Raw genomic sequence first — 27,782 nt, forward strand, 5'->3', positions numbered from 1 at the left:
CAAATAAGAAGCCAAAGTTTGATTTCCTCGCAAAAAAAATAGATAAGTTCAAAACTAACAAAAAAAAAGCAGAGAAGGGAATAAAACTTCAGGGCCATGCAAGAAATTCACGCAGACGCAGCTTGCTGTGGTTGATTCGTCTGCTAATTTTCTCCTGGGCCGCGTCACAAAACAAACGACAGGCCCACGTCGGCCCAAAGCGCATTCTGGCTGAACTCACGAGCCAAGGCCGGATGGGTTTGTGGTGCTCTTCTTCTCCCGGTCCGGTAGTGCTCTCTCAGCTGCTCATGGCGCCGCCGCCTGCCTAGCGGCACTACCGGCTCCGCCCCAAGAAGAACCCTAGCGGCATCTCTTCCCGATTTCAGGTATGGCCATGGATTATTTCCTCCTCTCTATGCTCTGCTCTGATGATCTCAGCGATAGACTAGTGCCCTGGCGTTGTGAAATCTTCTTCTCCATGCTCGTACAGGAGTCGCTTGGCAGCACTCATAGATAGGTTTGGATTTCGTGTGAGCTTTCCGGGCCAGATTTTGATGCGATTCGGTACGCGGTTAGTACCAAATGGTGCCGGTTGAGTAGATGGCTGGCTTGCTGGCTGGCTGCTACACGTTGCTTGTTCGTTTAGTTATCCAGTAATTTCTAGTAGTTCTTTGTTTCAAATGTTTGAGCGGAACGTACATACTAGGATCTTAGTTTGATGCGTTTCTGGCCCCGTTGATGTTTGCTCTGCGATTTATGGCTGGATAATGTTAACGAGTTATGCCAAGATTCATCTTTTTCATGAGGTAGCCCTTTAGAAAGACAGAAAATGGGTGCCTCTTTGTTCACCCAAACAGATGCACCCATGCATTTTTTTTATCATAATTCCACTAAATAGATAGATAGCGCGCTGCCTAATTTAATCTTCTTTGTGGCTTCTAGGAGATGTAGGAGAATTTGACACAAAAGTTCTTCTGTGTGATCGTCTTAGCTTCATATCTGATCATTATGCACTCTTCTATATGATCTGTTTAGTTCTTATCTGATCTGTATTGCTTCATATATATGTTATCTAAAGAAAAATTCATCCATTTTGTCCACTTGCATGATCTGATCATTATCCTGGTGAAAAAGAAGCTGAATATGATTCAATACCGTTCAACAATTTCCAATTAATATCGATGTGATGTTGCTGAGTTAACTTAATTAGTAGCCCCTATGTTAGGATGGACAGAGGAGCTTTTAACATGTTTACACTTTGCTTCAAAACATCATAATATGCATTTTTGCTTCTTGATTAATTTCAGTACCTTGATCTGATTATCTTCAATGCTTCATACTGAACTCCATCTCCTTTATTCCAGTCTCACACTCTGAATACCTAACACGCCTTGAGATTGCCAAACTCGCCATTGCTCGATGGATGATCTCCCAGAGGCGATGCATGCAGAGATTGTCAAGCGGCTTACCTGTCCAAATGATCTTAAGTCTCTTTCTCTTGTGTCAAAGCGACTATATGCCATTGAGGGAGAGCTGAGGAATTCTATTTGCATTGGCTGTGGCGTTTTCCCTGTGACAGTGGCCTTGATTCGTCTGTGCTCCCGGTACCCCAATTTGTGCAAAGTGGAATTCAATTACTCTGGTTGGACTTCCAACCATGGGATGCAGTTGGACAAACATGGCCTCCAGGTGTTTTCATCTTGCTGTGCCTCATTGACTGATCTCACCTTAAGCTTCTGCACGAATGTTGATGACTCAGGCCTTCGCCTTTTAGCGTGCTTCAAGAAGATGATGTCTCTGAGGTTGAACACATTACCAGCAATAACTTCGTCTGGGCTTCTCCAAGTGGCTGTTGGCTGTAAGAATCTATCTTGTCTCCACCTTATTGGCTGCAACAAAGTAGGTGGCGCAATGTGGCTGGAGTACCTTGGCAGGTTTGGATCATTGAAAGAACTTGTATTGAATCGCTGTGAGAAGATCAGCCAGTTTGACCTTCTAAAGTTCGGTGCAGGATGGATGAAGCTTCAGAAGTTTGAGTTTCAGATCAAAGGTTGCCTCTGTGTATCTGATCCTTGTGATCCTTCATGTGTGGAGCACTGTCAGTATAGATATGATTTCAGCTGTGAGAGTTTGGAGGATTTGACATTAGCAAGAGTCTTAACTGAGAAGGAAATAGGACTCCGTTGTCTCCTGAGGAAGTGCAAGGCATTAAAGAACTTGTGCCTTTATTATGTTCATGGTTTACAGGACAATGACATGGTTACGCTCTCCAACAACTGCACCAACCTTACAAGCATCTCACTTCGGTTGATACCTCAGCACACTGAAGGTTATATTTTCAGGACATCATTGACTGATGATACCCTTAAGGCTCTAGCCCTCAGGTGCCGTAAGCTTCAGTCTTTTGAACTCATACTTTGTGGATGTGATGAAAGGTGGCCAGAAATAGGGTTCACACAGGAGGGCCTTGTCATGCTTATTCAGTCTTGTCCGATTCGTAATCTCGTGCTAAGTGGTGCTCACATCTTTGATGACGAGGGGATGAAGGCCATCTCATCTGCACAATTCCTAGAATCACTTGAACTTATGCATTGTATAAATGTAACTAATGCTGGGATGCGCCTCCTCGCACATTGCCCATGTTTGATTAACCTCACACTGCGGCATTGTCATCGTTTCTCTGATGCTGGAGTGACTGAGGTAGCACGTGCACGGAAGCTGGAGACCCTGGTTATTGAAGGCTGTTCTCAGGTCCCTCCAGAAGCTGCGCGGGGGGCTGCAACATCAGTTCACTACAAAGAAGATGGCCCAGGCTTGGTCGGACTTGGCAGAGTGTGACCATCAGGAAGGATGAAGCGCCCCTCATTTTGTGCCCTAGGTCGTGGATTGCTGGATTTTAATTTTACACATTTCCTTGTCGATCCTTTCTGCTGTGTGTGGTTCGAGAATGTTAGTGTGTTATCGCAAGATCTGGGTGTTTGGAAGTTATCTCATTATTGGGCCTCATAAATTCATAATTCTTGCCAGTTAGTGACAACTGTAGCTTAGGTTTACTTCTGCTTGTAGTACATCGCCTAGATCGTGGGAGTCCCTCTTTTCAGACGAATGTCATGAAACATTGGTTTTTGGAAATGATTAGGAAGACATTTGCTGTTTTGTCGACTGCTGTTTTTTACGGCCAAGTTCAGAGTTTTTTTTTTCATGTACAAAGTATCAGCAGTTAAATTATGTTACCTTTACCATGGTTCTTCATATTTGTTTTCCTTCCATTGCTCAATCTATGTCATCTTTTGAAATGGTTTGGAAGGCATCCTTTATAGGATATATAGATATAGATTTGAAGCATAATTGTTAGGATAAGACACCAGCTAGCCTATGCTGCAACGCACATTATTCGACCCTTAATAACAACAGGTGATTTTTATATTATAAAAAAGTTGGAAAAGTATACACAAGAATTTTTCAAAAGAAGGGTAAAAGGGAACAGCCCTCCTGCTCGACAATTGGAATTGGTGTCCCGCATAATTTTTTTCTGCCTTTGAGAATTCAGGCGTCTCTGGATTCTAGTTCACCATTTACCAATTAGAAGGAATACTATGTATGTATAATTCTACAATCTGCATTCTACACAATCCTTCTATTTTCTGAATATAGTTGCAAGACTAGGGCTCTCTTATAGTATTTCTAATTATAGCCGCTTTGCAAAGTACTGTCATATTTGATTAGGGGTATTGGAAAGAAGGAGAAAAGGGTGACACCCTGCTTGACAATTGGAATTGATAAGCAGCCAGATTAATGTATTTTCTTGAGAAACTGAGAATTTTCAGTTTCTCTGAATTATTTTTCTCCAATTCAGTAATTAAATAGGATACTGAAACTATGTATATATAATTCTACGCTGTACACAATCCTTGTATTTTCTGAATAGTAGCAGACTAGGTTCTCTTATAGTTTTTCTTCATATTTTCTGTTTTAATTTGCAGCTATAGTCCCTCATTTCCACTCACTACTGATGTGTGCCTTTTTTGTTTTCCTTCCATTGCTCAATCTTTACCTCTGGTGCTGAAAAAGTTTAGTCCATCTGGAATGTCCTTCCATTCTTTCTGTTTCTCTCTTGTAATTGTGCTGATTTATTAGGGGACACAATGCATGAAGGTTTTAGTTCTAATATTTTGAAGATGGACTCGCTCACTTTATTTCCTATTAAGACACTGTCGTCAACACGATTAGTGGTGATTGGTTGATAAATGACAAGTGTTAATGCAAAATTGGTTTCTGTCTTCTAGAATGCCTTATATTTGAGGATAAATTTTGAATACTAGCATGCGCTAGATTAAGGATGGTGTGAGTATAAGGTAATTGTTAGGATATGGAATCAGTTAGCCTGTGCGGCAACGCACAGATTTTTTTTATGGAAGTGGTTTCCTGCAAGTCCAAACGTCCATAGTAAAATTTTTTATGAAAGTGGTTTTCTGCACGTCCATACGGCCATAGTAACAACATGTGATTTTGTAATAAAAAATTGGGATAAAAAACCATAAGCAATTTGCAAAAATAAGTGGAAAGAGCGAAAAGCAGCTAGATCAATGTCTTTCCACAAAATAGGAGATCATGAGGCATGAGCATACCACCTTTTCTGCCTATGAAATTCTTCGCTGTAGTAGCGTCGTGTATAATTTTTTTCCCTGCCTTTGAGAATCCAGGCATTAGAAAAAGTTGTATTTTTCTGCCATTAAAAAAAGTTCGTAATGTTCAAACATCTCAGTTGTGTTTATGAGATTCCTATGACTTATGCTTTTTCCCCCTTCTATGCTTGGTAACCTTTGTTTGATATGTCACTATCCATAATCATCTGCCATTTTCCAAAATAATAACGATATATATGATGGTGCTAATCCTAAACACGTGAATGAAATCTACCGACAGGTGATCCTTGGGTCAACATCAGTTTGCTCGGTAACAGGTTACCCTAATAGTTTTCTGTTCTCTAAGGGGTAAGGGTTAAGACAATTTTCATTCACCTTTGATTCATGGATCCAAAATCTGTTGTAATTTTTTTGTTTGTGCTCATTTTTTCCTTTCTTTTTTCGTCTCTTGATCGGTGTACTCAACTTGTTCTTTATTACTTTAAATAAATTCTTGTAGGGTCTAACACCCCTCCAGTTTTTTTTTCTAAAAAAAAACATATCCTATCTTAGGATGCTTGATACACGGGCGCGCACTAAGGAAAGGGACAAGAGCCCCTAAAAACACTACACGACCCCTAAAAGAATACAAAACAGATAATGCCTTGATTATATATAAGGAAGATTGACCCGACTAACATGGAACTCTACTGTTTATATGGCATATATAAGGGTGAGGAGGAATAAAATGCCTCTAGCCCAGGCCCAAGCCCAACTCCAGTCATAGAACTCCTCCCTAGCAAGTGATAAGACTCCAGAATGGATTTATTTTACATCCAACCAAATTACCCTGAAATTTTCACAGATACGTAATTATTGACACCTCTTGCCTCTCTTCACTCTGGTGCAGAGCATAACCAAAATGACAATGCCAAGTTGTGTTGGTAATTGCAGTGTAATAAGCTGATGAAAATGTGTGGACGGGTGGGATCATCACATGAAGCTTCTAAGATTAGGTGTAGCCAAAAGGTGGACACGATGCCAGCATGTGTTCAGAATTCCTCTCAGGTTCCAGATTGATTCCACGCTCTCAGGTTGCACATTTGCACTGGAATCAACCTACAGGGTTTGTGGAAGATGAAAATAATGACAGGATTCAGAACACTGCTTATCATGAGAAATTCAGAGGCCTTATGTTGTAAAAATTAAACTGGAAAGACCAGCAACATGAAAAATAGGAGAAACCAGAAAGGAATAAAGAAGGGTACCGCTTTTGAAACAATCACAGTGTCGCCTTTGACATTGACAACGGCCTTGAAGAGCACCCATGCCCACTTATCACAGCTTATGTCACTAGTCACATATGGGACATCATGCTTTTGGTACCGGTGTGCCTCGATCCAACTCTTGCCACCATCAGGGGAAATGTCAACCCTCTCAATGCCCCTGCCACCTCCTGACAGGGCATATCCAGCAACAGTAACCTGATGAAGAAAGTAATGATGAATTATAACGAGTGTTAGATCACAAAGGTAACTGGAACTCATTGAGTAAGCAAAGGCTGAGTTAAGAAGTCCATGTAACCTGTCCAGGTTTGACAGCACTCTTATCTTCCAAAGAACATACAGCAGACTGAAATATCATAGTGGTTTCAGAAAATGAGTAGAAAAAATTGTCTACAACAAATATGGCAAGCTACTCAGTGACTGTAAGTGAAAATAAATGTTACAGAAAGGAAGATCTGACCACAAAATTTGAAATAATAATGAGACCTTTTGTGGCAGTTCAGTGTGTATTTGTAACAGTAATATGTGTTCCTTACTTAATATGGCAACAGCAGTTCCTAAAGTTTGTTCATTAGAGAGGAACTTGGACATGTCACATGCCCAATCATTCCAGTCTGAGGTTCTACTAAAACAATATATGGGCACAATATTATATATACCCCATTTTCTCAGTAGATCAGACATTCAGTGCTGGCAATGTATTTCGAAACGAAGGAAGACAAAAATGTTAAGGAATAAGACACCTGAACTGGGTAGTCCATTTGGGGCTTCCTCGTTGACCACACGATATTATCCCAATCAACTGATGGAGGGAACATCTTATAATCTTTTTGCATGAAGAAACCCTGGATCATGATGGATAAGTTACGTTCATCTCTAGCAAAGCAGGAAAGGCAACTACAAGGAGAAATGAAGAAAGCATACTGAACTTTAGACTCTTCCTCAATTATGTCAATCTTATCTAACCATTTGACAGAACGAGCACCAATGACACCTGGAACAATGGCACGGAGAGGGTATCCATGATCACGCTTGAGTACCTTGGGAACAGAATATATTTGGGATATGAATGAGATGCACATGTAAATGGAATAGCAAAGAGTACCATGTGTGAAGACTGTCAGCATAGAATCCATAATAATTCTCAGATAGCCAAATGAATAGACCCAGACATGACTCTCATAGCGAAGAAATGTAAGTTAAAGCATATTACCTCGCCATTCATTTCATAAGCAAGCAATACGTCTGCTGCAGGATTGGTTGCCTGGCCCAATGGAATTGATGCTCTGTATGGGCCACCTTTTTCCTCCTGATCTTGTTGCAAAAATGGTTTTTATTTATATAAATATAATAAAATATATGATAAGGCTGCCATACTCGATCTGTTGAGAACAACCAGTATAGATTCAGAGAACTCACCGGGCACTGATCAACACTAATGAACTCAACATGCTTTCCACCAGCCATAGTGATTTCAGTATGATATGGCACACAAACGAGCTGAAGGACATCTGACAATTTAGCTCCTCCCCAAGTTGCTGAAATCAAACATATGTTGAATAACAGCAACAATTAATTAATAAGAGAAAGCAAGTGCAAAATTCGTGAATACACTGATGGAAGTTTGATTCTTGCCACCGCTTAGAGTTGGAGAGTGAACAACGATGAGGCGCACTAACCATTCCCAAGAGCACAAACATCCCATCCAACGCCCCTCACCTTCCTGCTCCTGCTCATCTCCGTCCTCCTGTTCCCTGCACACTAAACTACCCAAAATCGCGTCATACCAACGCAATTTGGCTGTCAATTCACAGTAACATCATTGGACCAACAATTCAGAAGAGCACCTGCAGGGTGGCGGTAACATTGTACTTCGGCAGCTTCCTGCAAAGAAACGAAAGTAAAAAATCAAACATTCAGACAGAACTTGTCAGCCACGGCATACCATCAAACAGGTGGCCGGCAACCCAAAACAGCACTGCATCCATGCATGCATGGTTGAAGGATTCCCAATCCCCCCACATCCCACAGCACAGACCTTATGTCATCCAGAGAGAGGCGCCTCGGCTCGCCTACGAGGCCACCGATGGTGACGTAGTAGCTGTAATGTGTAAATCCACGCAAGCAAACAGTAAGGCAACACACAGCCAACAGTCGAAGCACGACGACGAGCAGCAGCAAGCAGTAACCACTATCGACCAGCTCGAGCTATCATGCAGCGAGCGAAACCTGTCAATGTCATCGAGGATGGGGATGGGGCCGTGGTTGCGCTTGAAGAAGAGGTCAACGGGGGTGATGTACGACGCCGCCAGGTCCCGCCGCGCCGGCTCCGCGTTGAATGGCTCCTGCGTGAGGTGAGGTGAGGTCTGAACTCGTGGGTTCCGGCCATTGCATCGCGATCGATGAAAAACGGGGGCGATCGGCGATTGTTTGTACCGGACCTTGGCGTTGATGCGGAGGGAGGGGTGGCGTGGGGGCTCGCTGGAGTAGTCGGAGGGGCCTCGCAGCGCGCTCTGCGCCATCCTTCTTGTTACTTGTTGTTGACACGGGAGTGGGAGCTACTGCTATGCCGCCGGCCGGCCGCCGGGACCGGGAGAGATTGCCGGGCGGCTCCTTAAGGAGCTGCTAAAGGTAGCGGTTTTCGATGCTGCCTAGGCGGCAGCCAACGGTTTTCAACGAAGAAATCAACTTCTTAGGGCCTGTTTACATGCACCAAAACAGCCAAAACTTTTTAGAGAAATGAACACTTTTTGAAAGAATGGATCTAAACAGGGGCTTGTAAAACTTGGCCGTAAAGATTTAGAATTTGGGACCTTGGAGCCCCAAAACTTTGTAAACTTGCTTAGGGACACGTGTCATGTGTCTTGTTGACCAAAAAATTTGGGAAGCATCTAAACACCTATTTAAATGTAAAGTTTACAGCCAAGGCCTTGTTTAGTTCCAAAATATTTTGCAAAATCGACACTGTAGCTTTTTCGTTTGTATTTGACAAATATTGTCCAATCATGGACTAACTAAGCTCAAAAGATTCGTCTCGTCAATTTCGACCAAACTGTGCAATTAGTTTTTATTTTTGTCTATAATTAATACTTCATGCATGTGTCTAAAGATTCGATGTGACGGGGAATCTGAAAAATTTTGCAAAATTTTTTTAGAACTAAACAAGGCCCAAAAGTTTTGGGATTTAAACAGGCCTTTATATTAGTTTGTTGCAACTTGTCAATAATAATAACTAAGAAATTAAACAGTTCTAGACTAGATTTCTTACAGCCCATTTGGCCATTTGGATGTATGTCTTGGGACCCCATTTGGCTTTCATATCATATGGCCTTTGTAGTCTTATGGTTAGCTGATCCTTAATGTACGTTTATATTATTGCAAGCGCTTATGGAAGGGCCTACGAGCTTGAGGAAAGAATTTCTCCTTGTGTTGAATTAAGAGGAATGGTGGCTGAGGGATGTTATGATGTACCCTTGTTGTTATGTAATATAGTGTACTTATGAACCTTTTAATATTAATTAAGTGCTGTGGTACTTGTAAGAGGCTTGGAAGATTGATCATCAAGTATTGATTGTATAATGGATGCTTGTGATCAACATTTATGGGTTATTCTCGTCAATTATTTCTTCCATGTTTTTTATGATATTTCTGTATTTTCTACTATTTTTTTTCTGGATATCATGTTTTTTATGTGTGCCGTGATATATACACCTTCCATTATATCTGCAAGTTGTGAAAAAACATATTGCAAGTAGTTGACAAATCAGTTTTATTATTTTTTAACTAAAATAAATTAATTATAAATTTCTAGAGATCAAATCAGTTTTTATTAATTTTTTAGAATATAGGAAACCAAGTAGTTGACCAAAATTAAATTGTCCCATTTTAATATTTAGAGGTTGTCTATTACCTGTTTTCATTGTCCAAGGTTCAAAACCGAACTGACATGTAACTTGAAGGTTAAAGAGTTTAATTTATCCAAACTTTAAATTTGAATAAGTTTTGATAAATTTGCATTGATGTCTCCTCTAAGAACAACTCCAAGAGCTTGGCTAAAATTAGTAGCCAAATTCCATTGTTTAGCTATTTTGTAAAATAAAAAACTTGTTAAAAAAGAAGATATCAACAATAGCTTTGCTATTTTACAAAATCCAGTGTCAGTGGTTGGCTATATATGGCTACCGAAAATTAAAAGATAGCCAACTTTCTATTTTACAAACCAGATAGCACATCTGTTGGAGTCTACCTTTTGCTATGTAAATTCTAAAATAACCAAGCTCTTAGAGTTACTCTAAACAAAGAAGATTTGCATTTTGGGCTCTGTCACTGGTGGAAGCCGTGAGATAGAGGTAGGAGCCGACTAGTTCAGAATTTGTTTTGTTCCTAAAAAAAGATACCTTGGGGGCAGTTGTTCTTTCGTTGGTTTACACTTCATATTATTGGTTTCATCAAATTTAACAATGTGTGCTAGGGCGGCTGGCCTTGACACTATCGTTATTCGAAGCATGTCTGCTAAAAGATACGAGTTGCAGTGTTGCTGGTTTTCGGATGTTCCTATGATGATGATATATCCAATTCTCCGTCCCTCTTGGGAGTTAGATACGGTGGGAATTTCCAGGAAAGTGTCTCTGATTTGTGGCCTGTGAAATTTTTTTATTTAAGTTTAATTTTACTTTAATACACTTTAACATAGTCCTCATAGATTGAGATGAATATATGCGCATCAAAACAAGACTTCAAACCTTATTTAGTTCGTAAATTTTTTTAGATTTGGCTATTGTCGTATTTTCGTTTTATTTGACAAGTAGTATCCAATGATGGACTAATTATGCTCAAAAAGATTCGTTTCGCAAATTATATATAAATTATGCAATTAGTTATTTCTTATCTATATTTAGTACTCCATGTATAAGAATATAAGGTTGAATTGGGGTGAGCCTCAAGGGCTCCCCTCGTCATATATTTATACATAGCCAATGTACAAAGATTTACATACATGATACAACTCAGGATACAACTCAATCTAACAGATCACGTCCTATACATGGAATACATATACAACTATCATAACCATACGTATCTCTAGAGGATATCCTATTATCTAACACCCTCCTTCAATCTCAGCCACTGACAAGGTTGAGATTGGCTCTAAACTGATTCAACTTGGACGCCGTGATAGGTTTGGTGAAGCCATCAGCTAACTGATCACCAGTAGCAATAAACCTTATATCTAATAGCTTCTGTGCCACCCTTTCACGCACAAAATGAAAGTCAATCTCAATATGTTTCGTTCTGGCATGAAATACTGGATTAGCCGACAAGTATGTAGCACCAATGTTGTCACACCACAACCGAGCAACAGGAACATGAGAAATACCAAGCTCAGTCAGAAGCCGCTGAATCCACATCATCTCTGCCGTAGCATTAGCAAGAGCTTTATATTCGGCCTCCGTGCTGGAGCGTGACACGGACGGTTGCTTCCTAGCACTCCATGATATGAGATTAGGACCAAAAAATACGGCAAAACCACCAGATCCGGCCCAATCTGCATCAGCTGACAAGTGTAGAGGACGATTTTCTAATCTTGAGACCCATAGTCAGAGTGCCTTTAACATATCAAAGTATGCGTTTGACAGCTGTCCAGTGTGTAGTAGTCGGAGCGTGGAGAAACTGGCAAACCTTGTTAACAGCAAAAGACAAGTCAGGCCGAGTGAGAGTGAGATACTGAAGGGCCCCAACAATACTCCTATACCGTGTAGAATCTTCTTCATCAAGACTAGTGCCATCAGTAATGCTAAGCTTTTCAGAAGAAGAGATGGGTGTATCAACTGGTCGACAATTACCCATATTAGCACGTTTAACCACATCAGCAGCATAACGATGTTGTGACAACACCAGCCCATCATCACCCCTCTTGACTTCAATGCCAAGAAAATAATGAAGATCACCAAGATCTTTCAAGGCAAAATCTTTTTCAAGATCAAGAAGCAATGCTCTTGTAGCAGCAGGAGAAGAACTCGCAACAATGATGTCATCCACATAAACCAAAACAAACATCTGAACTTGACCTTTCTGATAATAAAATAGAGAAGTATCACCTCGTGATGGAGTAAAACCAAGCCGAATCAACTTGCTGCAAAGCTGTGCATACCAAGCACGAGGTGCTTGCTTAAGACCATAGAGTGCCTTATCCAACTTGCAAACATAGGTAGGATGCTGTGAATCTTCATATCCTGGAGGTTGCCTCATATGAACATCTTCTTCAAGAACACCATGAAGGAAGGCATTCTGAACATCAAGCTGTCGCAAAGACCAACCTCTAGAGACTGCAACAGACAATATAAGACGAATAGTAGCAGCCTTAACAACAGGACTGAAGGTATCTTCATAGTCAATACCATAACGCTGCCTGTATCCTTTTGCAACAAGACGAGCCTTATATCGATCAATAGTGCCATCAGCTTTGCGCTTAACTTTATAGACCCATTTGCAGCCAATGATATTTTTACCTTTGGGTGCTGGAACCAAGCGCCAAGTCCCATTATTCAACAGGGCAGCATACTCCGTGTCCATAGCAGAAACCCATCGGGCATCACGGAAAGCTTCACGTGTGGATTGTGGTTCCGCTGGCTCAACCGAACTGAGCATAGCCCAACGGACAGTACCATCGTGACGCTGCTTGGGCTTAACAATCCCATGTTGAAGACGAGTACCATACCGATGCGGTGGATTGGGTGGCGGTGATGGTGACTGCACGGGCATTGCAGGAGAGGACACAAGAGCATGTGCCGTGGAAGATCCTGGGGCCAGATTCTCAGGTGGCGGCTGAGACAAATCAGTAGCAGGTGGCGGGAGTGAATCGGCTTCAGAAGACAGCGGTGCAGCGCTGGGATCTGGTGTGGCCAGGGACGTCTCCCCAGCAGTTGTGTACCCGGGCGCTGATGCAGAAGATCCAGAGCCTGGCACGCCGGAACCGAGCGGCGCCGAATCCTCGGCAGCTGCGGATCCCGAAGACGATCCGACAGCTGCGGATCTCGAAGCCGGTGCGCTAGTGTTGTCATTATGAGGAAGATCGGCTTCGGATCTTGTGCCCGTGTTGTCGTGATGTGCCTCCGTGGGGTACATAAAATGACCCCCAGAATCCGTCATTTCTTCAGGAAGTTGCTCCAATTCTGTACCTGTACCATCCACAGCAGTAGAGGAGCTAGCCACGGTATTAGCAGGATTAGAATTAGTCATGTAATGATCATGCAAAATTGCGCTCCCAAAGTCCTGTGATGGATTTTTAAGGATATCGGGAAGAAGATCAAGAGCAGCCCGAAGACGAGCTCCGGCATTGGGATGAAGCTGAGAAAAAGGATAAACTGTCTCATCAAAAACCACATCACGAGAAATATATATGCGACCAGTGGAAGGTTCAAGACATTTGAAACCTTTATGCAAATTGCTATACCCAAGAAAAACACATCTTTTGGATCGGAATGCCATCTTCTTAGTATTGTATGGCCTCAAGTTAGGTCATACTGCACATCCAAAGGTGCGAAAGAATGAATAATCTGGAGGAGAGCCAAGAAGACGATCATGTGGAGTATCATAATTAATGACCTTAGACGGAAGACGATTTATAATAAAGACAGCAGTAAAAAATGCTTCATCCCAATATTTGAGTGGCATAGACGCATGTGCAAGGAGAGAAAGACCAACTTCTACAATATGGCGATGTTTTCTCTCGGCAGATCCATTTTGTTGATGTGCATGAGGGCAAGATACATGGTGAGCTATGCCTAGGCGCTGAAAAAAGGAGTTGAGGGACTGATATTCAACCCCCCCCAATCAGATTGAATTGCAAGAATCTTAAGGCTAAATTGTCGCTCAACCATATTTTGAAAATCACGGAAGCACTGAAAAACTTCAGATTTATGACGCAACAAATAGATCCACGTGAATTTACTGAAATCATCGATAAAACTGACATAATAGGAATGACGACCCACTGATGATGGTGCCGGTCCCCAAACATCTGAGAACACAAGCTCAAACGGTTTTGATGAAACACTAATCGACTTAGGATAAGGTAATTGATGGCTCTTGCCCATCTGACAAGCATCACAAATCACACCACTGTTTGACTGATCACTAGAAACAGAAAGCTTATGACGACTAAGAATCTTCTGAACCACAGGCGATGAGGCATGACCTAAACGACTATGCCATAAGGAGGTAGATGGCTTGACGACACCGAAAACTTGTTTATTTGGTGGATACTGACTGTGCAGATGAGACTTCAAGGGATAAAGTCCCCTTTCACATCGCCCTTCGAGGAGTGTCTTCCTCGTCACCTGTTCCTTGAGAGAAAAATGATGTGGATGAAGTTCAAGGAATGCATTGTTATCTTTAACAAGACGATTAGCTGAAACAAGGCTTTTATTTGCACTAGGAACATGAAGGACGTTATGCAGATGAATATCACGAACTGGGGATTGCAAAATGCTATGACCAACATGATTAATTTCCATACCTGCACCATTGGCTGTGAGCACCTGTTCCCCGCCACGATACTTGTCGTGGAAGGAGAGCTTCTCCAGTTCACCAGTTATGTGATCTGTGGCACCAGAATCAACATACCAGTTGGTGTCCACTCCATAGGACGACGATGTGCTTGCAGAGGATGCGCTCTTTTGTGGTGTACCAGTGAAGGTGGCATCAAAACGCTTGAAGCAGCGCACCACCGTGTGTCCCTCCTTGCCACAGAGCTGGCAAATGACACCTTGCATGAAGTTGCGGCCACCGCCGCCATTGCCACGGCCACCATTGCCGCGGCCGCCGCCTCCACGACGAAAGCCCCCGCGACCTCCATCACCACGACCGCGGGGCTGGTTATTGTTGGAGGTGTACCCAGTACGGCCACCCTTGGTGGCAACATAGGCAGAGGACTGGGATCCTCCACTGGTAATCTCCTTCCATTGCTCAAAAGCAACAAGCTACACATAGAGTTCGTTGAGCGAGATTGGCTCAACACGCGAAGCGATGGCAGACACAATGGACTCGAAGTCCTCTCCAAGGCCGATGAGTATGAAAGAGACGAGCTCTTCATCGCCCAGCTTGCGCCCAGCTGATGCCATATCATCGGCAAGACCTTTCATCTTCACGAAGAATTCGGCCACAGACGATGTCCCCTTGGACGCCGAGGCCAGTGCCATGCGGGTTGAGATCACCCGCGCCCTAGATTGGGAGGCATGAAGATCTTGGATGGCGGACCACAACTGTGCCGCAGTGGTCGACGTCGCGACTTGACCGAAGATCTCTTTGGACAACGAGGAGAAAAGGTAGCTAAGGACAATTTGATCCTCAGCCACCCACTTCTCAAACGCTGGGTTGGGCGTCGGTTCGGCCTGCTTGCCATCAGCAGTAGTCGCTGGTTCAATGAAGGCCGCCGGCGGCACCGCCGTGCTCTGGATGTATCCGAAGAGGCGAGCGCCCTTCAGGGCCGACATGACGGTGGCATGCCACATGTTGAAGTTGCCCCGGGTGAGCTTCTCTGAGACGACCGGGAGGAGGCCAAAGGCAAGTGGCGCGCTGGTGGACGACGCAGACGCCATGGAAGTCGTGGATTGGATCTAATTCTGGGAGGAAGAGTAGAAGCTCTGATACCATATAAGAATATAAGGTTGAATTGGGGTGAGCCTCAAGGGCTCCCCTCGTCATATATTTATACATAGCCAATATACAAAGATTTCCATACAGGATACAACTCAGGATACAACTCAATCTAACAGATCACGTCCTATACATGGAATACATATACAACTATCATAACCATACGTATCTCCAGAGGATATCCTATTATCTAACACCATGTACACGTCTAAAGAAAACTTTTAGTAACTAAGGCCTTGTTTTTGTTTAGTTCACCCTAAAATTCAAAAACTTTTCAAGATTCTCCGTCATATCAAATCTTATAGCACATGCATGGAGCACTAAATATAGACGAAAATAAAAACTAATTATATAGTTTGTCTATAATTACGAGATGAATCTTTTGAGTCTAGTTAGTGTATAGTTGGACAATAATTATCAAATACAAATGAAAGTGCTAATCCAAAAAATTTTGGTAACTAAACATGGCCTTATTGACCAAACCGCTTGCTAAAATTAAGGCCTTGTTTAGTTCCGAAAATTTTTAGGAAATGGACACTGTAGCATTTTCGTTTGTATTTGACAAATATTGTCCAATCATGGACTAACTAGGCTCAAAAGATTCGTCTCGTCAATTTCGACCAAACTATGCAATTAGTTTTTATTTTCGTCTATATTTAATACTCGATACATGCGTCTAAAGATTCGATGTGACGGGGAACGTGAAAAATTTTGCAAAATTTTCTAGGAAGTAAACAAGGCCTAAAATGCTAGCTGCTGCGCTGCTCAAGTGCACTAGTCCACTAGCCTGCGTACGCAAGCAGCGACGTCACACGTTTACCCCCGTTGACCAAATACTAATCCCAGTTCGATGTGGCACCAGCTTCTTCTCCGCCAAGCATCTCTCATCTCTCTCCTCGCCTCTCTCTCTTAGCAAGCGAGAATTTTTTTTAAGATTTCTAGTCATATCGAATCTTGCGGCACATGCATTGAGCATTAAATATAGATAAAAACAAAAAACTAATTGTACAGTTTATTTATAAATCGCGAGACGGATCTTTTAAGCCTAGTTACTTCGTGATTGGAAAATGTTTGTCAAATAAAAATAAAAGTGCTACAGTGTCAAAATCCAAAAACTTTTCGGATCTAAGCCTTGTTTAGTTCACCCCAAAAACCAAAAAGTTTTCAAGATTCTCCATCACATCGAATCTTGCGGCACATGCATGAAACATTAAATATAGACGAAAACAAAAAATAATTGCACAGTTTGCCTGTAAATCGCGAGACGAATCTTTTGACTCTAGTTAGTCTATAATTGGACAATATTTGTCACAAACAAAGAAAAGTGCTACAGTAACGAAATCCAAAAAAATTTCGCATCTAAACAGCAAGCATGGTGAAATATGATCTGTGAAGTATATTGTGTTATATGAATTATGAAGTATCAAAGTCTGTGACTTGAATGTCATTTATTTATGCTTTATTAAATTTTATATATTAAATCTGGCATTTTTCGTATAGCGGGACATGAGTCGGTCCGATGGACTATTAGGTCTCGTGCTCTTTAGGTCGGCTTGGCTCGAAAATCAGCCCACGACGTGCCATGTCTGGACTGTCAGGCAGACACGGTAGGCTATGAAAGCACGACCCAATGACACGCGGGTCATATGGGCCCGTGCCCTATCAGGCTGTACGTAGCACGGGCCCATGCCATGCCAGGTCGGGCCGGCCCGTTGTTCAATTTTACCTACCGTTTAGCGCTAACATAAATCAGTTGCAGATGTAGTTTTCTAGCTAGGCGTTGTTTAGTTCCGAAAAGATTTTCGATTTCGGTACTGTAATATTTTTGTTTTTATTTGATAAATATTATCTAATCATAGATTAACTATGCTTAAAAAATTCATCCCGTGATTTACAGGTAAACTGTGTAATTAGTTTTTATTTTCGTATATATCTAATGCTTTAGATATGTGCCTTAAGATTTAATTCGATGTGACAGACAATCTTTAAAAGTTTTTGGTTTTGAGGTGAAGTAAAGGCAGCTGATAGGAACGAAGACGAGAATTTCCAGGAAAAAGTGTCTCTGCTGACTGATGTGAGAAATCATTTTTGGTCAGTGACGGGCTCGCACCTCTGTCTGCGACTTGCTCTGCGTACGTAAGCGACGACGTCACGCGTTCACCCTCCAATCGACGACCTTTCCAAAAACTTCCTTCTTCTTCTTCCTCGATCCTCCCCCAACCCCAACGTCATCTCAGATCTCTCCTGTCCTCTCCTCTCCCCAGAAGGCTCCTGTACAAGTAGCAGGCGGCTGCCTGCAGCAGGCAGGCAGGCAGGCAGCAGAAGCTGCACATCCATCCATTTTCTTGCTGCAGAGATCTTCTCGATCCTGCATCGTCGTCGTCGGGTCGATCGTCTCTCGCGCGTAGAGTACACAGGGAATCACACTCTCTGATCGATCGAGCTAGCTAGGAAGCCAATAACCCATGGCTACGCCGGCGGTGAAGGTGTACGGGTGGGCTATCTCGCCGTTCGTGTCGCGGGCGCTGCTGGCCCTCGAGGAGGCCGGCGTCGACTACGAGCTCGTCCCCATGAGCCTCCAGGCCGGCGACCACCTCCGCCCGGAGCACCTCGCCAGGAACGTACGTAGACCTCACCTCACTCCCTCGCTCTCGAGTCATGTACGTGTTTAGCCGCCGGTGCTCGTCGGCCATCCCTCGCTTCGCCAACGACGGCGACTGACACGCCGCGCGCTCCTGTGATTTTTTTGCTGCTGCAGCCTTTCGGGAAGGTGCCGGTGCTCCAGGACGGCGACGACCTCACCATCTTCGGTAAGTTCATCAATCGTCCATCGGGCGTGTCATATCATATCTCTACTCCTTAATTATTCTATCAAAATTATATTCCCTCTCGGTCAAACAAAAAAGGAAATCTTTTTAAATAGATTTATTATGATTATTTTTCATAATTAATCTATTTATTATACATAATAAATATTATTTTATATATACATTTAGTTAAACTTAAGATTATTTAACTCTTTGTTAAGATTATTTAAATCTTTAAGTCGTAAGATTTATATTTTTAGACAGATAGAGTAATTCACAATTTATCCTAATAGGTCAACCTTTCAACTTTAACTTGGTTTATAAAAATTATGCCAACACCTTCATGGTCATATTAGTTTTATCATTTTTTTCAATAATAATATTTTAATAATACACTTATTTTTGAACATATATATAGGACTAGATGAAATTCAAAGTGTATTACAATCGAGAATGGAGGGGTAGTATCTTGCTTTGATTGTACGAGTTCTAAGGCCTTGTTTAGTTGACCCCAAAAACTAAAAATATTTTTAAAATTTCTCGTTACATCGAATCTTGCGGCACATGCATGAAGCATTGAATATAGATGAAAACAAAAACTAATTGTATAGTTTATCTGTAAATCGCGGGACGGATCTTTTAAGTCTAATTACTTTATGATTGAACAATATTTGATAAATAAAAACGAAAGTAATACAATGTTAAAATTTAAAAACTTTTTAGATCGTAGACCTAAGTGTATACTTTTTCAGAATCCCGAGCGATCGCGAGGCACGTTCTCCGCAAGCACAAGCCAGAGCTGCTAGGCACCGGCAGCCTGGAGCAGGCGGCCACGGTGGACATGTGGCTTGAGGTGGAAGCTCACCAGCTGAGCCCGTTGGCGATCGCCATTTTGGTAGAGTGCATCTTCGCGCCGTACCTCGGCCGCGAGCGCAACCAGGCGGCCGTCGACGAGAACGTCGAGAAGCTGAAGAAGGTGCTGGAGGTGTACGAGGCGCGGCTGAGCGAGAGCAAGTACCTCGCCGGCGACTTCCTCAGCCTCGCCGACCTCAGCCACTTCACCGTCATGCACTACGTCATGGCCACCGAGTACGCCGCGGTGGTCCAGGCATTGCCGCACGTCAACGCCTGGTGGGAGAGCCTCGCCGCGCGCCCGGCGGCGAAGAAGGTGGCCGAGTTCATGCCCGTCGACGTGCCCGGGTCACCCAAGAAATTACAGGAGTGAGATGATGAACAGTACTGTGATGTGTGTGTGTGTGCTAGCTGTGGTTAATTACGTACTTTTATCTCATGTGTACGTACGTGGTGTATGTCTCTGTAGTTGGTGTATTTCGCTGCTTGATTCCGCCATAGAATAACACAGCTGTTTGTTGGAAATTCAATGTATTTCATCACAGTTTAGGAAACATGTTTTTCATTGGATTTCATATCGTCGTTGTGTAACGAATGTCGTCATCGAATTAGACAGATGACCGCTTCAGAGGTCGTTTTCATGACAACCTCTAAATAAAGGCACCTTTGGAATCGAACCGAATCGTGACAATGGGCCTTCTAAAATCGATTTTTTTTTTAGGATGGTTCGACCTCTAAGTAAAGGCACCCAATGTGAGCATCATTTGTTGGACCGATTTCTCTATCCAACTTTCCCAACTACCGACCCGCTCTGGTCCTCCCGTTGCATTGGTTGTCCCTATTCATCCTCACCACAGCCACCCACCGCCGCTCAATCCATCTCGTACAGCAAAGCCCCCATCCCAAATCCTCTATTAAGGCCTTGTTTAGTTCTCCCAAAAAACCAAAAATTTTCAAGATTTTCGTTCACATCGAATCTTGCGGCACATGTATGGAGCATTAAATATAGATGGAAATAAGAACTAATATTTTAAACCTAGTTACTTCGTGATTGCATAATATTTGTCAAATAAAAATAAAAGTGCTACAATATCGTTTTTTTAAATTTTTTTAGAACTAAACAAGGCCTAAAATCAATGGGGCTTGCTTCCCCTAAATCCCATGTTTATATTTTTCGTGATTGGATTGGATTTTGTCTCTTGCACATTATTTTTTTTATATAAAACTGGAGGGGTTTGCACCACTGCATAAATGCACGTCAATTTCTTGGTGGCTCGGCAGACAAATTCGTCGCCGTTTGCTGGCCAGCGTCGGAGCAGCTCGTCAATGTCCAGACCACAAGCAGTCAGGGAGGGGAGCCGCAGATGTGCTCATCCATAGCTAGACAGGTGGCTTATAATTTAGAATATAATGGAGCTAAATACTATTATATGAATGAGATATTAGAGAATGTGGGTATAAAACTACTACTAGATATAGCCAACTAAGTATTTTGTTTTTTTATGAAAACAACTAAGTATTTTGTTAGCAAATAGTATACTACTCCCTTCATCCTAAATCCTAAGTTGTAAGACATTTTAAGAACTTCAAAAAAACAAAACATCTCAATTTTTTCTAAAAAAAATTATGCTACAAGATAACAATATTTATTATACCAACTAAGTATCATTAGATTCTTTATTAATTATATTTTTATAGTATATCTATTTGATATCATAAATCTTTATAATTCTCTCTATAATTTTAGTCAAATTTGAGATGCTTTGACTCTCTAAAATTCTTGAAATGTCTTGTAATTCGGAATGGAGGGAGTACTAAATAATATCAGCACAAAGTTGAGCATCTTATCTATTTCCTAATCATGACGTGCTAATTAAGGCCCTATTTGATACAGCTCACAACAGCTTCATGGGCTGTTGTGAGCTATTTTTTTTGTCAGACACTTATTTTTAAAATAGCTTTATGGGTGAAGCTGTTTTCCTTATCCTCTCACAAAGACACGAGTTGAGATGAAGCTGGATTATTGTAGCTATCTCCCTCATTCTCTCTCTCTCTCATCTATACAAGTAGTTGGTGAATCTATTTTACCAAAAAAAATTTAAAATAGCTTAGCTTCATTTAGAAAGTTGCTCATAAAGCTATTTGTTGACACCGTTTTTGGGCACGTGTCTAGGATGGCAAGGTAAGGTGGCAGTACGATGTTTACAAGGTAAGTTGCCGATGAGGATGGTTGCCGATGAGGGAGAAGTTGAACGTGACTAAGTCTACAGGCAGTGATATTGTGCCAATGGCTAGATAAGAAAGTCTGCCGATGACTATGGCAAAGGGTCTGCCGATGATGCGAAGAGAGAGTCCGGAAGCTGCCGGTCGTTGTGTGGAGGAGTTTCGGTTTGTCACGAAGGATGGTTTTGTTATTTCCTTAATTATTTACATCGTTTTGTATACGGATTCCGTGTAATTTGGAATTCGAATTCTAATCGTGTCTGGTTGTAGCTCTTTGAGCAGGGTATAAATATAGACCCTAGGGCCTTGTAATGAGCGATCTATCAATCAATCAAACACACGTTTTTACTCATATTCCAGCATCTATTTTTCGACGACTTCGTCATACTTTTTCCTTTTATTACGAGTTCTTAGGAATTCGTCGACTTAAGCTCGGCGTGTTCTCGAGTTCCGCGTGAGTACCTCTTAGCCGTGACATCCGGGCGCATCGCTGTTGTCAGGACTAAAGTATTCGAGTTATCACCTTTGCCGATAGTAAGGTCAAATCGGCTGGCACGCCTTAACGTTTGAATCGGGTATTAGCCCTTTGTGTTTGCAGATCAGCTTTGCATCAACACATCTTTTGGCACGCCCAGTGGGACTCTAATTCAAGATCAAGATCAACATGTCGATCTCTGACCTCGATCAGGAAAACGTCATCCCCGTGACGGAGGCCAATCTCAAGGACGAGCAGAAGCAGGCTATTGCCCAAGCCATGGAAGAGTTCAAGCTGCAATGCCTGAGGTCTTTCAGCATAAGCAGGAGCGGCGAGGTGATTCAGAAAGATGCACTGCCGGCACCACGGCAGGTCACCTTCGAAGCCAATCCTGGCAAGCTTCAAGATATGGTTGACAGTGCTATCAACCGAGCTTTGATCAACCAAGCCGGCATACTGTCTAATACGGTTTTCAATGCCGTGGCAAGAACTTTCAAGGAAGGACAAATCCCACCAGATTATGTGGGCCCCTCTCATCATCAGCCAACAGCACCAGAGGTCACGGCTCCATCGGCTGCTTTGACGGCTGCAAGTACACAATCTGCCGTCCCTCCAAGTACATCGGGAGCTACTGGTGCACTATCTGTGCCGATGACGACCAACCCACAAACTTCAAGTGGGCAGAATAAACTGACAACAGACATGTTGGCATCGGCAATGTCAGGGTTGACTCTTCCTCCTAACTGGTGGGGTTATGGTATGCCTCCAGAATTGACACCGGGAACATCACAAATAACTGACATGAGGGGCAAGACTCCTATGACATCGGCACCTCCCAATGCGCCGGTGAACCAGAGTCCTCGGTATACCACAACTACTACTGCAAGGCCTCACACTGGAAATCCTCAAGATTCAATGTTCCAAATGCCTAATGCATTGGCAGATTCAATGCTGATGCAACAGAGGTCTATGGCACAGTCGGGGTATGTCAATTCAATGATGGTACCCAATTACCAATCATCGGCAGCACCTATGCCGATGAACGCCAATAATGGATGGCTTGGACAGCAAGTCTCTCCACAGTCGCCCCAGCAGAGTTATCAGACTATAGGGTTCCAGCAAGGACAGGTCTATCCCGGGTTCCAAGGTCAGGGGATTCCCAACCAGCCAATGAATTTCGGACAACAACTCGGGGGACAACAACTCGGGGGGCAGCAGTTCGGTGGTTCGCAGATTGGTGGTCAAATAATCAACCCAGTGTTCCGTGCAGATCACGTCCCGAACAGACACGTGGAGGTTCGCCACCAAGTGCCAGATCCGCAGCCGCCTCATCGGCAGGATGCCGACGCGTATTGGGCCGATAAGATTGCTGAAGTAATGAGGGAACAATTTGGGATAAAACCCAAAGTCAACACGTACTCTTATCGGACACCGTATCCTCCCGCATATGATTTGATCCCGCTTCCACATCGGTATAAGGTACCGGATTTTACCAAGTTTTCCGGGCAGGACGACACGTCAACCATGGAGCATGTCAACAGGTTCATCATTCAATGTGGAGAGGCTGGTAACAGGGACGAATTGAGGGTTCGTCTATTTTCTTCGTCATTGTCTGGATCGGCCTTTACTTGGTTCATATCATTACCTCCCAACTCAGTAATTACTTGGGCCGATCTGGAGAAACAATTCCACAAATACTTCTTTTCAGGGGTTCACGAGAAGAAGATCACCGACTTGGTCAAGTTGAGACAACGTAATGATGAGTCGGTTGAGGGTTTTGTGCAGAGGATACGAGAAGTCAAAAATAAATGCTATAGCTTGGTTCTGGATGATCGGCAGCTAGCCGATTTGGCTTTCCAGGGTTTGTTGCCACATATCAGGGATAAGTATGCCTCTCAGGAGTTCGAAAGTTTAAGTCATTTGGTGCAGAGGATTTCTGATCAAGACATCAAGCCTTTCGAGCCCAAAAGAGCATGGAATAAGAAAGTGTCATTTGTCGATGAAGCAACAAGCTCAGATTCTGATGAAGAACCAGTAATCGGCTTGGCAGAGTGGGTAAAAAACAAGAAGCCGATGTCTTGTCCTTTTGGGCAGAAGGAACCAGAGAAGTTTGCTTTTGACACCGCTAAGGCTGATAGGATATTTGACTTTCTACTTCAGGAAGGTCAGATCAAACTGTCACCTAATCATGTGATTCCATCGGCAGAAGAGTTGAAGAGGATGAAATATTGCAAGTGGCATAATGCAACTTCCCATGACACCAACGAGTGCAAAGTATTCAGACAGCAGCTGCAATCGGCTATAGAGTCTGGGAGAATCAAGTTTGACAGTTCCAAGGCCCAGAAGCCGATGAAGATAGACCAACATCCTTTCCCGACAAACATGTTGGATGCTAAGGGGAAGGCTAAGGTCTTAACCTCGGAGACAGCTGAGAAGAGTGCATCGGTAGATCCTCAGCATCAAGTTACTACTGCCGATGCAAGAAGTAAGGGCTTGGTCCAGGAAGGAACTAGCTCAGGAAGGCCTCCTCGGTCTGGTATCATCATAACTCATAGAAGGCCTCGAGAAAATTGGCAACAACAGGAAGATCGGTATCGGCGCCAGCAGGAAGATTATCGACGGGAAGAAGAAAGACGCCGACAGGAGTGGAATCGGCACAGAGATCATTGGAATTGTCCGTTCTTCATCCATTGTTGGGAGGAAAATATCAAGCTTCCTACTGTCAGAGACTGCCCTGAGTGCAACGGTTATGATCGGTACGATAGAACTGATCGGCGTTATTATGATGATGATCGGCGATTTAATGGGCCAATCAGAGGAAGGGCGTCAGTTCATGATCGACTGGGGGGCAGGCTTAGCGTTCACGATAGGCTTGGTGACCGTGTCCAGTATTTTCCCAGGAACCAGGAAGAGCTCGAGGAGATGGCTAATGCACGGGTTCCCGATGAGTTCATATTTTGCAGAGATGCTAACACGCATCGTAGGGAGTCAAGGGAGAACCGACGCCCGGCAGCAAGGCAAAAGCTACTTCCTCCATGGTGTCCTGAAGGATTAACCAAGACACAGAAAAGGAGATTGCAGCGTGAAAGGCAAGAGGAGCTAAGCAAGGGCGAGAACTCTGGAAGTCAGCAGTCATCAGAAACTAAGAGGGAAGGTCCATCGGCAGGAGTCAACATGGTCTTTATGTTGCCGATGGAGTTTCTTGCACCATCCAGTAATGATGAGTTGGAATTTTCTGATCAGATAGCTCAGCTGGCTCTGGATCCGATGACGGCTATCTTTGAGAAACCTGCCGATAACGAGAGACAGCATCTCAAAGCTCTGTTCGTCAAAGGAAGGGTTGATGGGCAGCCAATGACCAAAATCCTAGTTGATGGTGGGGCTGCTATTAATATTATGCCGCACGCAGTGTATCGGAAGCTTGGGAAAGGAGATCAGGATTTGACCAAGACCGATATGATGCTCAAGGATTTTGAAGGAAACGTGTCTCCAGTCAAGGGGGCGATATGTGTGGAGTTGACCATCGGCAGCAAAACCTTGCCGACAACTTTCTTCGTGATCAGCGGAAAGGGTGCTTACAATTTATTGTTGGGAAGAGATTGGATTCATGCCAATTGTTGCATCCCATCTACAATGCACCAATGCTTGGTCCAGTGGGTAGGTGACAAGATTGAGATTGTCCCAGGAGATTCTTCTTATGTTATTGCATCGGCAGAGGCGGATACCTATGAAAGGACTAGGTGCATTTCAGGGGAAGTTTGGGAGAAAGATTTTCTCAAAGTTGCCGATTACGAGATTCCACCGATCCAAGCAGTCGGTTCTGACGACGGTTTTTAATGGATAGATTCGCCGATGATGGAAAATTGGGCCAGGGGTTCACATCGGCCGATGATTTGGTAGAAGTAGATATAGGTAGTGGTGATAAGCCTAGACCTACTTTTATTAGTGCTAAATTAGATCCTGACTGTAAGCAACAATTAACTGATTTGTTAAAGGAATATAAAGATTGCTTTGCTTGGGATTACACCAAGATGCCTGGTTTAGACCGATCAATTGTTGAACATCGGTTACCCATCAAGTCTGGATTTCGGCCACATCAGCAACCGGCTCGACGATGTAATCCTAACATTCTACCTGATATTAAGGCCGAAATCACCAAACTCATTGAGGCTAAGTTTATTCGGCAGTGTCGGTATGCCGAATGGATTTCCAATGTTGTTCCGGTTTACAAGAAAAACGGGAAGCTTCGGGTGTGCATTGATTTCAGGAATCTCAATAAAGCTACACCGATGGATGGATACCCAATGCCTATTGCCGATCTGTTGGTTGATGCTGCGGCTGGTCATCGGGTCATCAGCTTTATGGACGACAATGCAGGATACAATCAAATATTCATGGCAGAAGAAGATATTCCAAAAACCGCATTTAGGTGTCCTGGTCATGTTGGGTTATTTGAATGGATAGTCATGACCTTCGGGTTAAAAAATGCTGGTGCTACTTATCAAAGGGCCATGAATTTTATATTCCATGAGTTCATCGGCAAGCTGGTGGAGATTTATATTGATGATGTGGTGGTCAAGTCTGGAGATTTCTCAAAGCATCTTGCCGATTTACGAAAAGTGTTAGAGTGCACAAGGAAGCATGGATTGAAGATGAATCCCAACAAGTGTGCATTTGGTGTATCGGCAGGGCAGTTTCTTGGTTTCATGGTACATCAAAGGGGGATTGAAATTAGTCGAAGATCTATTGATGCCATCAATAAGATAGTGGCCCCCACCAACAAGACTGAGCTCCAGTCCTTGATCGGCAAGGTAAATTTTATCAGGAGATTTATATCCAATCTGTCTGTTAAGATTCGTGCTTTCAGTCCTCTTCTTAAATTGAAAGCCGATCAAGAATTTATTTGGGGAAAAGAACAGCAGTTGGCTCTGGATGAAATCAAGAATTATTTAGTAAATCCTCCAGTTCTAGTTCCACCTCAGCAGGGAAAGCCCTTCAGATTGTATTGGTCTACCGATGGGACGGTTATCGGTTCGGCTTTGATTCAAGAATTTGAAGGGAAAGAGCGTGCAATTTATTACTTAAGCAGGAGATTAATTGATGCTGAGACCAGGTATTCGGCCATTGAGAAATTATGCTTATGCTTATATTTTTCGTGTATTAAATTGAGGCACTATTTACTATCGGCCGAATGCACTGTTGTTTGCAAAGATGATGTGGTCCGATACATGCTATCGATGCCGATTATGAGTGGCAGGATCGGTAAATGGATTTTAGCACTGTCAGAGTTCGATCTGCGTTACGAATCGGCTATGGCAGTTAAAGGACAGGTTATGGCCGACTTTGTGACTCAGCATTGCGGTGTAGTGGAGGCCTTGGAAATTGTGCCCTGGACACTTTTCTTTGATGGATCTACATGTGACCGGGGGGCAGGAATCGGCATTGTATTAGTTTCCCCTAAGGGGAGGAAGTATGAATTTTCCTTGCCGATTGTTGCTACATCGACAAATAATCAGGCTGAGTATCAAGCTCTGATCAAAGGATTGGAGTTGTTAAGAGAAATTCGTGCTGATGCTGTTGAAATTTTTGGGGATTCTATGTTGGTTATAAATCAATTGGCCGGGAGCTATGAATGCCAAAGTGAAGTTCTCATAACTCATTTCGAGAAAAGCATGCAACTGTTGAAAGAATTCAAAGATTTCCGATTAGAGCATATTCCTCGATTGCATAATGAAGAGGCCAATCGGTTAGCTCAGCATGCCTCGGGATATCAGCCTATGATTAATGCAATATCGGCAATCGGTGCCGATGATTGGAGGAAGGAAATTATTGATTATCTAAAGGATCCATCCAAGAAAGTTGAAAGACGAGTTCGATT

General features: G+C 43.0%; 3 protein-coding genes across 3 annotated transcripts; 2 read left to right on the forward strand and 1 right to left on the reverse strand.

The window, feature by feature from the left end:
• Positions 222-3,141, forward strand: LOC8069492 (F-box/LRR-repeat protein 14). The gene is made up of 2 exons (XM_002439232.2): positions 222-365; positions 1,344-3,141. Exon 2 carries the CDS (start codon positions 1,399-1,401, stop codon positions 2,815-2,817), a length of 1,419 nt encoding a protein of 472 aa, XP_002439277.1. The 5' UTR covers positions 222-365; positions 1,344-1,398; the 3' UTR covers positions 2,818-3,141.
• On the reverse strand, positions 5,250-8,477 carry LOC8075970 (sulfite oxidase). The gene is made up of 12 exons (XM_002440547.2): positions 8,332-8,477; positions 8,120-8,235; positions 7,929-7,991; positions 7,738-7,774; positions 7,570-7,651; positions 7,310-7,428; positions 7,104-7,199; positions 6,820-6,930; positions 6,634-6,735; positions 6,189-6,236; positions 5,873-6,088; positions 5,250-5,723 (listed from the first exon to the last, which is right to left on the reverse strand). Exons 1-12 carry the CDS (start codon positions 8,410-8,412, stop codon positions 5,598-5,600), a joined length of 1,197 nt encoding a protein of 398 aa, XP_002440592.1. The 5' UTR covers positions 8,413-8,477; the 3' UTR covers positions 5,250-5,597.
• On the forward strand, positions 17,668-19,781 carry LOC8069493 (glutathione S-transferase 4). Its single transcript, XM_002439233.2, has 3 exons — positions 17,668-18,168; positions 18,306-18,357; positions 19,107-19,781. The coding sequence occupies exons 1-3, from the start codon at positions 18,013-18,015 to the stop codon at positions 19,577-19,579; spliced, it is 681 nt and encodes a 226-aa protein (XP_002439278.1). The 5' UTR covers positions 17,668-18,012; the 3' UTR covers positions 19,580-19,781.

Source organism: Sorghum bicolor, chromosome 9 (assembly GCF_000003195.3).
Source record: "Sorghum bicolor cultivar BTx623 chromosome 9, Sorghum_bicolor_NCBIv3, whole genome shotgun sequence".
NCBI lineage: Eukaryota > Viridiplantae > Streptophyta > Magnoliopsida > Poales > Poaceae > Sorghum > Sorghum bicolor.

What these genes read in the sequence shown, in the direction of transcription:
- LOC8069492 (XM_002439232.2), top strand. Translation starts at nt 1,399, where the DNA reads ATGGATGATCTCCCAGAGGCGATGCATGCAGAGATTGTCAAGCGGCTT.
- LOC8075970 (XM_002440547.2), bottom strand. Translation starts at nt 8,412, where the DNA reads ATGGCGCAGAGCGCGCTGCGAGGCCCCTCCGACTACTCCAGCGAGCCC. An exon ending in TTAGTGTTGATCAGTGCCCG is followed by an intron (nt 7,200 to 7,309) that starts GTGAGTTCTCTG and finishes CAACAAGATCAG; the next exon opens with GAGGAAAAAGGTGGCCCATA. An exon ending in GTGCTGTCAAACCTGGACAG is followed by an intron (nt 6,089 to 6,188) that starts GTTACATGGACT and finishes TTTCTTCATCAG; the next exon opens with GTTACTGTTGCTGGATATGC.
- LOC8069493 (XM_002439233.2), top strand. Translation starts at nt 18,013, where the DNA reads ATGGCTACGCCGGCGGTGAAGGTGTACGGGTGGGCTATCTCGCCGTTC. An exon ending in CGGAGCACCTCGCCAGGAAC is followed by an intron (nt 18,169 to 18,305) that starts GTACGTAGACCT and finishes TTGCTGCTGCAG; the next exon opens with CCTTTCGGGAAGGTGCCGGT. An exon ending in CGACGACCTCACCATCTTCG is followed by an intron (nt 18,358 to 19,106) that starts GTAAGTTCATCA and finishes ATACTTTTTCAG; the next exon opens with AATCCCGAGCGATCGCGAGG.